Here is a 12,008-nt window from a genome sequence, read left to right as displayed (position 1 = left end):
AGCAAGAGCAAGTCATGGGCAAGATCAGCAAACTAAGTTGGAAACCCCGAAGTAAAAATACTGGGTTTATTGTGGTACTGCCTGACAAGTTCTGCCAGCCTTCTTAAACTGCTTGGTGCGTAAGCAGTACTGGAAATCTTGACTCCAGTTAATTCATGCAGATTGCAATTGTTCTTTGCACTTAAACCTTGACCCAAAAGGTGTGCCTTTTTGTGTGATAATGAGATCAGTCTCGTGGTTCCCAAGTCTTGAAAAAAAAATTCTGCAGTATAAACAGATAACAAAAATTATCATAATGAAACCAACACTTCTAAAAGAAGACAAAGTACCAAGTCCATGCAATTTGCTATCATACAAAAAGCTGTGGAATGAAAAAGATCAGTACTCATTTTGGGGCCCTGTTACAAACAAGGTGCTTTGTTGAGTTTTGCTGGTTTCGAGCAAACAAACCTTTTTTAAATATTTGGAGAGGATTGAGTCTGCTTCCTGAAAAACTGAAGCCAAAGTCTGAGCTGATTTGATTTGAAATTAGGCCATCAACTCTTAAGCAATTTTAAGCATAGCAGGTAGGAATTTATTTTCTTTTATTTCAGATTTCTGTAGTTTCCTTTTTTCCTTGTAATGTAAGAAATAATGATCATACTTCTTCATCTGTTAAAAGAAATAGCTATACCATTTATGCTATAGAAACACTTGTGTATCCGGTTACTGCCAGTTTTCTTACAACTGTGGCCAAAGAGTTCCTTTTGATTTTGTGGCTCAAAAATGCAAATGTAGGTAAAGAGAGAGTTTTGTTGCTTCTTCAATAAAAATGAGGTATGGCCTTTTTTTGTGTGTGTTCAGTAAGAAGTATGTCAGTTGGGAGAACAAAAGATATAGTTCTGTACCATGAACATGACCGAGCTTCCACTGAACTTTCGGGTGTGACTGATTGATTCATGGGGGAAATGGGAGTTTCTTAGTATGACTGAAAAATGATTGTGGCAAGCACAGGGATTTGTTTGTAGAAAAGGTGGATACCTTTACTAACTGCTTCTCTTTTGGCTTAAAGAGGACCCTGACAGAGGAGAAACAGTTGTTTCACACAAGGGCTGGGTGTTTCCCAGGTTCACTCTCAAGCAATGTTTAAACAATTTGTTGATACCTGTGAGCTGCCAGCACTGTTGTTTGTGATATTACTGTGGGTTTTGCAATACTTTACTTTCCCCCTCCTCTCTATTTTTTTAAAATAAATGCTTCCCCTCCTGCAGTTCTGTTATATGTGTTTAAACCAAATACAATCTAATTCTGCTAAGATTGGGAAAGGGAGGAGGAATTCAAACATTTTAGCTGACTGCATGCTGAAGACAGATTAGGAATAACTCAAAATACTCTCAAATATGAAATGACTTGTGGTTTAGCCTCGTATCATTGTTCGTATGCCTCATATTTTGGCGATGATTGTATTTTGTGATGATTGTATGATTGTATTTTGGTGGTTTAAAATGATGTCTGAAGAGGAGAGTAGGAAAATTATTAACATTCAAAGGCAGACTGGATTTCTATGGTGATGTATTAATACCAATACATCCCTCTTTGCACTGACATGAAGTGCACATAAATGAAGTGATTCCTCTTGTCCACCTGATGGATTGTTGCCTTAAGAGTAAGGCTAACTTTTCTGTTGCGTTCAGAGGAAGGAGATTTGGCACAAAATAACCCTCCTTTTGGTCCAGCTGGATCTCAGGTATCACAGGGACTTGGGACAGCTGAGTGATAGCCAATTCAGTTCTGCAAGTCCAGGTTTGCTCAGTAAGAAACATCACAGTTACAGATGCACAAACAGTGCAATTCACTGTAAGTCTGGCTGTGCCCAAAGAGCTTTTGCAGCCAGATCTGAAGTCTGGTGGCATACAGTAACTCTTAGGGCCAAGTACAAAACAGTGCCATTTATTGAGCAACAGAAATGCAGGTTGTTACTGGACTGCTGGTGATAAAATACACCACCTGAGAAGCATGTGTGAATACACAAAATATGAATTATACAGCTGGTGACAAAGACATTAAATTGCCAGATGGCTCTATAGGGCTAAAGTATGATCACAAATACACAAATTTCTAGATTTCCCAAAGAATCACTCAGTATAGTTGAGTGTTCAAGTTCTATTTCTTAGTCTTTCACAAAGATGGAGTCTCCTTTAGCCTCCTGCCTCACTTAAGCTGTATCTATACTTTTCTCTTTGAGAGAGGGGAAAAAGTGAAAAGTTAAAGGTGATGTCATTCCACATTTGAGTGTAGTTTGAGAGACTGCAGTCATTCATGTAAAGCATATACAGGTTTTAGTCTGTTAGCATGGGCAGAGGCATGAAAAGTAATATGTATTTTGAGTTAGTTAAGCAAAGGTCAGTTTTTGCTCACCATTTGGGTCAATCCTGTGGCTTAGTTCCTGTTAGCTTCACTGTCTTAAACAGGGCAAGGCCACAACACCTCTGTGCTGTTCCACCCTTTGTTTCATGCCTCTCTTAGAGTGATACATCAAGCTCCTTCAGTGTTTCTGCTCCGAACATGTGCAGCACTTTGTTCCTGGTGAACTGTAGCCAACACATGTACTCCTTCCCACTGAACTTTGTTTTTCATTCTTTTTCCCCACACAGATTAAAGAAATATGACCCTCTAACCTCCCAGTCCCCATTTTTTTCTTTCAACCCAAGCATCTCACATTTCAAGGCATTTTTAAGACTATTTAAGAGACTTCCTTTGGTCATGGAAGCAGAAGGATTAGACACAGGCCATAATGACCTATAAAGCCAAGGGTGAATGCACCTTGGGAACAAAATTTATATGAGAACACATTGTTCTTATGTGTTTATATTGTAGTCTGATAATGAGGGAAATATAAAGGGCCAAACCCATGTTTGATCAGCTTTGAGCCTTGAAATCAAAGGGATTTAATTTTCTTTAATGTCCTGTGTTTTCTGATATGAAAATGCAAACACAGTTGCTGGACACTAGCAGAAAGATGCAAAGGCAGCAGGCATCTTTTCTATTTGTTCTCTGAATTTCTTACTACCAAGGCAGAATGACTCCTCCTGTTGAAAATCCTAAGCTCTGCAAAATCCTGCCTTAAACCAGATGGTACTGTTATCAGATGAGAAGGGCAATATTGCCTTTCCTATTTCAGCCTTAAGTAAAACGCTCACCCTCAGTCTACAGCTGACACAATTAGCTGAGACTCTAAAGGGGAAATTAATTGAGACAGAATGGACAAAATAACTTGGAAACCAATAGCAGTCTGTTGGAGTGCAGCAGCAGCAGCAGACAATTGCAGAGGTTAATTCCAAGCATCTGCCTCACTTCCCTGGCAGACTTTGCCAGCCTTGAGGTGCCGATATTGGATCCCCTCCTGAAAGTGTCTCCTGAATCATAAGAGAGTTGTGCAGCGATTGAGGTAGGGCAGAACCTCTGATCTTTCAGTCTCATTTATGTATTTATGTATTTATGTATTTATTTATGTAAGTATTTATGTAAGTAGGAATTACTTAGCTTTAAAAGATTCTCAGTGGTTTCTGCTTTGTGCCTGGTGCCTCTTCTCCAAGAGCTGCTTGAGACTCTGTCAGCTGCACAGGTTTCTTTTGCCACTGCTCTGCTCCGGCCCACAGCTAAACCAGGTATTTAAAGTGGTTAAAATATATCTTATGTCCCTTTTGTCTGAGAAGCTATAGTAAGCTTTTTTTCTCCAGCCAAATCCTTCTTTTTAATGCGGATAAATATCTTGTAAACTGAATGTGCTCAAAGCACAACTTCATGTGTTTCTTGTCTATCTCCAAATCAATATTCAGGACTCTGCTGAAAGCAAAGGACTGTGGGTCACTAAGCAAGAATTTTTTTCCATTGCTGTTAGAAACAAACAGAATTTTGTCTTAGGGTTCTTCAGAAGTTGGGGGGGGAAAAAGGGTGACTGAAGGGAATTGGAGAGAAGATTCTTATTCAACATCTTGTTATTCTGTCTTCTGTTATTCTATCTAAGCTGAGTTATGCTGGTAAACCTGAAATGAAGAAAAAAAAAAAAACAACAACCCTAAGCTGTTTTTACAGACTTTTTCATCACAGTATATTTTTGAATATTAGTTACCTGCAGAAACGTGCTCAGTTTGGTTTGGTATTTTTAATAGCAAAGATACTGTCAGAGATGAGTGGATCAAATATGTGCTTTATTGATGGCCAGAAACTGGAATTCCTGTTCCTTTAGAAAATCAAGAATTTGAAATTGCCATTATTTGGAATTAGAACTTTAGAGCTGAATTTCTGAATATCTTTGATTTGGGATGAGAGGCCTGTTTTGTTTTAGAATTATGAATATTAGTTTTTAACTTTTTATATGTATTTAGTATGTAGACTTAGCTTTCGTATTTAAACATGTTGTACTGAAATTTTTCACAGAATTGTATGATTTTCAATTTCTCATTTCAAAACCAATTAAAATCCGTAATTCCTGAAATTATTTCACCTTTAGCACAATTTTCTTTTTCAATAAAATGTTTGAACTGAAGTGAGATGTGACTCTAATTGGTTTGATAAATGCAGAACAAACACAGACACTTTAGCCTTTGTAGTAATTCTCTTTAGAAGGGACATTTCTCAAAATGTTTTCAAAATAGCCCTTTATAAAAGTTTAATATTATCACTGATTTTTTTATATTAAGACAATGATACAGAATAATGCTGCAGCCATACTTGGAGTTTCACTTCTTTGGCAGAAGACCTTCTTTTTCCAAGAACTGAGGATCCATAGCTGTGGGGAAGTTATGGCAGGGGGACAAGCTAGGATGCTAATGTCCTGCATGGTGGCTTTCTGAACCACTCTCTTTGTGGCAGGGGTGTGAGGGGTGTACCTCTGCCTTTGGAAGTCAGACGAATCTGAATTTGTTCTGTCATTGTCTTTTGGTAAAGCTAGCTAATGGTAAAAAGGCATTATAGAAGTTATAAATATTATATTAATTCTTTTGTCAAGTGGAGTGTCTGTCATTTGTCTCACAGGTTTTAGTAATGTGATTTAGTAATATATTGAGGTTTTGACCCTGTGTGCTAACCTCTGCACAGGAGTAAATTTGTTAGTTTTTCCAACAAGTCCAAGAGATTCTGATTAAATTTAAAACAATTATTTTAAGGCTTGCATGTGCAGCGATGTAACTGCACAGGGAGGGAGGGTGGAAATTGCTAATAAATAAATAATAACATCTGTTTTATTTTATAAATTTTATAAGCACATAAATGTGTGGCCCTGTACAGCGGTGCCTTCAGAAGTGCACTGCACTACTGTGGACTTGAGAACTTAGCATAGGGCTGTGAATTTGCTGTGGGCAATCCCAGAAAAATATATTCAGGCTTGGCTCAAAGCACTTCTAGTGGTGGTACCTGTTGTGTGTCTGGCTGTCTAAATTAGATGTTCCTGTTGTTGCCCAGAGAATTTATGGAGAATATGTTTTATGTCTTGCCTTTCTGGCACTAATTGCTCATTTAATTTTGTTTGGTTCATTGGTTTTTAGTAAAGCTTGCTGATGGTAAAGAGGCACATTTTAGAAAGTGTAAATATTGTACTCACTCTTTTGTTTTCCCTCTTGAAACAAAGAATGAATGTTCTTGTGCCCTGAATGAGTGAAAGACCTTTGGTCTAGGAGCCTTATCTAATTAGGTAATCGTGGGCATGTTTTCAATGTTAGAAGGGACTTAATTTTATCCAAGAAACCCCCTGTAATTTCACAGAAGGAGGAAATGGAGCAGTGTTTTCCCTGTGTAGGAGCTGTGATTGTGCACATGGCCACAAGGAGCTAATGCCTGTCTGTGTGGGCTGGTTACGCTCTGGCTGCTGCACACAGGTCATGTTTGAGCAGCTTGTGAAAGGCAGCCTTGGCCAAGCCTGCTGCAACGCCGTGTGCAGAGATCAGCAGTGCCGAACGCAGTTTGGAAAGCACGAGGGATGCCAATTGGTGGGAAACATTTAAACTGGCAGGGAGAGCAGGTAACTGAGTGCAGCCAGCAGCCTACATAAGGATCACAGGTTCCATCTGGGATTTTGTGATGAATGCCTAATAAGTACATGGATTAGACGGGCAGAACTCTTCAAGCTTTTGTAAATGTAGCTGCTTGCGGGACACGAAATAACTGCTCTTGTAAAACTTCCCTTTGGCATTGCAATATTTAAAGTCCAGGAAAATAATGGAGAGAAAACTGGACAATAAAATGAAAAGGGAACTGTCTTACTTAGCTACTTTAAACGACAGAAACATATCCCTGGTGTCTATTCGTAAGCAGCAGGCAGCTTGTGATGTGCCCGAACTACTGATTATTGGTGAAAAGTCCAAGACGGCATCTCTGGTAAAAGCAAGTAGTAACTTGCAGAAAGAAGAGAAACTTTTGCAGAGTTACTCCATGGGAATGACAGAAGTCAATACAGTTGAAAAACAGGTCAGTGAGCGCTGGTGTGTGTGTGTGTGTCTGTGTGCGTGCATGTTGGGAGGGACGTGGTGTTTCTGAACTGGTGGATTTAAAACAAAGCATGTTGGACATGGGTTGTATATTAAAGGAGGTTAAACCTTCTTTATCTAAATTGTCTCGATCCCCAGAATGGATGCCAGCCCCATAACAAGCATGCAAAGTCCCTGGGGATCCTCTGAAAATAATTGAAACTAGATGTTAATGATGACTTATGCCATAGAAGCTAATGAGCATTGTTTCAGCTCCACCTCAAATAACACAGAGTGGTGATTCCTAGGAAGGAAACATAATAGTATTTCTCTTGAACTGCAATTGCTCCAGTAGTTTAACAGAAGCTCATACTAGTTTGGAATAACAGAAGCTGCAGAAACATTAAAAGGTTCTTATTGTAGGTAAGTAATTTATTTATATCTACTAAGTGGGTGCTAGTGAAGTTGTTGATAAATACATCTGTGTAATTTTTTTTTAATTCAGTGTTGTATATAACTGATATTTTTGGAGATTAACTGCTGTGGTAAAGAGACTTACAAAGATCAATGCTGATAGAAACATGATGAGGTTTATTATTTTTAAAAGAGTTTTGCTGTTTAAAATATATGTACACTGCAGTAATGTAGTTTGGATCCATGAATATTGTGAATATATAAGGAAAATAAACTCTCAGAACAAAGCTCAGTTGGTTTGGAGCATGGTACTAATAATGCCAAAGTTGTAGGTTTGATTCCTGCATGAGTTATTTGCTGAAGAGTTGGACTTGATGATCCCTGTGGGTCCCTTCCAGCTCAGAATGTTCCGTGATTCTGTGTTTTCATGTTCTTTGAAACTATGTGTACTTAGAATGGCTCAAATAGTGTCAGGCTGGAATTAAATAACAGCCAGAAGACACCAAATATATCTGAAAGCTTTTTCTGCCTCGAGTTACTTCTTGAATTATAAATGTTTGCTAGAAAACAATCATGACATAAATGACTTCGTTCTACCAAAGGATCCCTTCTCTGTATTCAGTTCATAGGGATATATATGTTACTTGTATTGGTGCTGTAAGGAACATCACAAAGAGGTTTGCCTTGTTTTAATTCTAAATTAGAAACATTTCGTTTACAGCAAGCCTTTCCCCTTTCCCATAAACCAAACTTGGTTTACACAGCTCCCTTTAATTTAAAAGTGCCTGTTAAGGTCTCTGAGGTTAGGCATCATTTTAGTAAAACTGGCTGCAACTGCCTAAATCTTTCCCTATCCTCTGTACTGTTAGAGAAGCCTAATCCCAGATGGGGAATAGCACTCCCTTGGCAGAAGAATTAGTAGAATTAACTTAGTATTTTGGAAACAAAAACCTTATAAAGTCTGCTTTGTAGTAATATTCTCATTGAATCTTGACATTGAGGTTTAAAAGGTGTTCTTTCCCTCATTTAAGACTCAGGAACTGTTTGAAAAATATCAAATTGTGTTGTAAGTAGTTACTGAATATAGTAGCTACTGACATTTGTTAATCTTTGGGAGAGGAGAGGAGAAAGAACAACCAGTTATGATCTAATACATTTAAACAACATGCTCTAACGAGATACACTGAAAAACGTTGAGAAGGATGAGGAGTGAGTTTCTGGCTACTCTGTGTGACAGAGTGCTGCTGTTACAGGCACAAAATTGAAGACTCGTGACCTTTGATGTTTTTGTGGCTGCTCTGACCTCGTTTTGTTGTTCACTGTCTGCCTATAATAAACTGGGAAACATCTCAAGCATTTAATTATTAGTGTGTGGCTTTTCAGTTGTGTGCTGCTGCCGCCTGAGTCCACAGCCATGAATCAGGCAGTTGTGAAAGAAGGAAGTAGGGAATGTAAAACACAGATAAGATAATTCTTCGGGCAGTTGTGTGCTCAAAGGTAAGAGGGCAATTTCAGCCCACAGGGGTACAGGGAAAAGAGCAGCCCAAAACTTCAGAACATAGTGGATGAGAGGTTCAGTGACCTCCAGCGTTTGTGGATGAGCAGGCAGGGAGAGGCAGAGGGGGGAGGTGCTGAGTGTGCCGGGCCCCATCTCCTCCCTAGCTGATTGCCTGGCATCACTTTGAGGAGCCTGGTGCTTGAGTTTTAGGATGTGAAAGTTGCCATCCCTGCAGGCTAGGCAGAGGAGGGCAGGAGAGCTGTGCCAGCCAGTGTTGTTGTCGGAGCAGACATGACACAAAGCAGATCCTTAAGAAAAGTTATCAAAGTTTTTTTATTGTGCTCATACATAGCATTTTTACACCCTTCTGACCCCATAGTGCACCCCATCCTGTTTGCCATCATCACACCACCCTCAAGTCCATTGGTGGAAGCACTGTTTTGAGAAAGCATCCCCAAAAATTCCAAAATACAGATAGATCCTGTTTTTCATGGTGTTTTTCGCAGCACAGATGTTCTTTGTTTTCTTCTACCTTTATCTTCTTTCTCTTCTTCTCACTGACACACAGGAATTCTGCTGGCTTCTTCTTTCTGTCGACTCTTTTGCTTCACCCACTGTGAGCCCTCTCCACAAGCCAAGGCAGGAGAGCTGTGCTGGATGAGCAGAGAGGAGCAGTTCTGTGCTGGATCTTGGTGTGGGTGACGCTCAGGGAACTGTGGAGTGTACCTCTCACAACCTCAGCCTTGTGCTGCAGAGACCAGGAGCGTTATACTGGCATTTTGGAGGTGGCTGCATCTCTTGGGAAGGGAAAAACGTAGAAGGATGGCTTTCCTGGTGACAGGCCACCCCACCAAGTGACCATGAAACACAGCAATGGAGGCAGCATGGGGACTCAGCCATGGGTGGCTGGTGGCTGGGCTGTGAAGCCAAGGAAGGCACAAACCTTATGGAGTTCACAGCCATGGTGTTGCATCCATTCTTAAGACATGGCTCATCATGTGTGAGGATCTTACCCAGTGCTGTGGTTTCCTTGTCTTTGGGTTTTTTTCTGAGTTCAGTTGTTTTTCTCAGATTTATTATGTATCCCTTTGCATATTTGAATGGGAATATCCAGAAGAAGGAGCCTGTTTTGGGGGACCATAGGTCAGCAAGATGCTGGCCCTCTAAGGGCAGCCCTCAATGGGGTGGGTTTTCCCCACCAGCCATACAGACCATGGGCAAGGACTACCTTTCCCAAATGGACCAGCCATGAAATGGATGCTATGATGCCAAGAGCTCTGTGCCAAACCAGGGCTCAAGACTTGGTGCTTCCAATCCAGCAGCATCTCCCTGCATATTCCTGTTGGATGATCTTCCTGCTGGCTGGAGGCAGTCAGAAAGGGGAGCATGAGCCTCTGCCTCTTCCAGCTGTTCCCAAAGCCCTGCTTTGCCCCAGGACAGGCATGAGTGCTACAGCTCCTGTCAGGGACATCAACGGTTGTTCTTCATGCCTTGTTTCTTGCTTTGAAATCTTCATACTGGGACTAGGGCTTCAGATGCCACACTCCTGCACATTTGCTACTCATCTTGGGTCTGGTTCAGAGCTTCTCCTGTAGATGCAAGTGTTTTCCAACCAGTTCTGATGCTTTCTTTAAAGCTCCCTCCATCTGCTTCTGATTCTGTGTCAACGATTTCTCAAATTTCTTCCTTTTTTTTTGTTTTGTTTTTTTTGTATTGTTCATATGAGCTCCATAACTTCTTTGTGTCAGGGTTCTTAGCTTTCAGAGTAGAGACTTGCTGTGCTGTGTGCTTTCAGTTCCAATTTTTACATGCAGAACAAAGGAGGGAAAGAATTGTCATCATTTCATGTGTAATTATTTGCATATTATTCACATAGATACTGTAAAAATATGCATGAGACTGGTAGAGCAAACAGAAATCTGGTGGAAATCTGCTCTTAAAAGTGAGCCATTCTCCTTTGGTGCGAGAGACAAAAGAGTAATTATAGCCAGTTCTTTCACACCTTTCCTTCTGGATGTAGAGTTAGATGCATTTCCATTATTTTGTTCGTATTTCTCTCTGGGCAGAAAAAAAGCAGAAGGCACTCAGTCTCAATGCCTGAGACTCCCAAGCACTTTTTTGGGCATTTTTGCCATTTTGGTGGTGACTGCTTCTCTGGTCCTCTTGCAATAGTATTTCTGAATTACTGTACAGCCTCACAGATGCCATTTGATGAGTGGGTGTTAGCTGGTATCAAGAAACCCTTTTCTGAGACCCAGCATGTGCCCAAGGAAAACTATGGACACATTTCTGTATGCCTCATCTTTGTGTCCTTACATGAATCTGCTGTTTTCCTCTTGTCTGGTATAGAAGCACCCTTCTTGCAAATACACACATAGATGTATTTCTGCCTGTTCCATTTTTGGGGTTCTTTTGAAGCTGTTAAAAACAATACTAAAGGTTTTGTAAATACTTTATTTGTACCTGTGCACATTTCTTGGTTTTGAGGGGAGATTCTTCAATGTTTTGGCACTTGTGTGTGGTTATTTTTTTTTAAGGGAAAGAAGCTTTTTAGTTTTCTTATATCTACATCCCCTCTCTATTTTTTCCTTGCTATTTAAAAATTTGTGTGAAAGGATTTTTCTCCTACAGAGCATAAGCATCAGGTATCAAAGTATCAAACAAACTATTTTTTGCCGATTCTTCTGAATGCTGGGATAGCTTTTTATGCAAAACAAAAAGCAGTGGCCAAGTTTTGAAGTTTCTGTGGCTTACAATGCATTGAAATAGTGGAATCAGTCCTTGCTTTTATGTTTTTCAAAAGACTGGATAACGAGAAATATTCTCTAATCTTTTTACACGATTAATTTGAATTGCTTTTATGTCACGGGGTACCTAGGAAAACTGAGATAATTAGTGAGCATGGGGGTGGAGGGAACACAGTGGAGGACATAGGGCCTGTGATGGTTCCTGAGTTCCATCTGCAAGAGGTGGCCAGACAGGCAGTGAAGCAGAGAGTGGAAGATGCTCATCTCCTCATTCTGTTTCACCAAAAGATAGAGAAGGCAAAATACCTTTGTCCTGTGAGCCAAAGTACATGCACAGGGTGAGCTTCTGTAATTGTCACACAGATTTCACTGGGATTTTGATAAGAGCAGGCCACTGTGAGCAGTGTCCTTGGAGAAGTGGGGACAGGGAAGAGGGGGGAGTGGACAATACTCGCGTAACACTTCTTGAGGCAGAATTTACAATAAATGTGAGATTGAGTTTAGGCTGCATCTGAAATGTGGTGGTTGGGAGACTGTTTTCAGATGTGATTTTTTTCCCCATGTGCAAGGACAGGTTATTATTTCAAATTGTGGGAAGTTATAACAATAGGAGGACACAAGAATGGGGGTGTCTTGGTTGTCTTTGTGTGGTGCTTAAACAGGACACCACATTGGCAGGGAAGTCTGACTAACTGTTAATGTTTTGTTCTGAGAGGAGGTGCCTGTGGCACATTTCCATGTATGTTGGCGATTTCACAAACTTAAGGGAAGGGAAGTGCAAGGAGAGCAGTGTCCTGGGTGCTGCCAGGCCTGTGGGAGGAGGAGGCAAAAGGGGATGCCAGGATAAAATATTCCTCTGATTCTTCTTCCCCAGCATCCCTGGAGTGCAGCCATGAGGCCGAGCAG

At 40.4% G+C, this 12,008-nt stretch overlaps 1 protein-coding gene across 6 annotated transcripts in view; it reads left to right on the top strand.

Moving 5' to 3' along the window:
• Positions 1 to 407: 407 nt before the first annotated feature.
• Positions 408 to 12,008, top strand: part of ATP7B (ATPase copper transporting beta) — a 36,742-nt gene continuing 25,141 nt past the window's right edge. For 3 of the 6 annotated variants that reach the window (XR_001331466.2, XR_015771787.1, XM_014252507.2), the window contains exon 1: positions 5,981 to 6,444. Coding sequence is in view for 1 of the 6 variants with exons in the window: in XM_014252507.2 (XP_014107982.2) it covers positions 6,196 to 6,444 (249 nt within the window). In the remaining 5 variants the exon portion in view is untranslated. Of the gene's footprint in view, positions 567 to 3,313; positions 3,428 to 5,980; positions 6,445 to 6,732; positions 6,867 to 12,008 lie in introns of those variants that run through there. The other 3 variants (XM_088050999.1, XM_088051001.1, XM_088051000.1) reach the window with 3 other exon arrangements.

This window comes from Pseudopodoces humilis, chromosome 2 (genome assembly GCF_049639895.1).
Source record: "Pseudopodoces humilis isolate 2021_Gansu_Grassland_sample_001 chromosome 2, ASM4963989v1, whole genome shotgun sequence".
Lineage (NCBI taxonomy): Eukaryota > Metazoa > Chordata > Aves > Passeriformes > Paridae > Pseudopodoces > Pseudopodoces humilis.
This window is presented reverse-complemented; position numbering and strand designations above follow the sequence as displayed.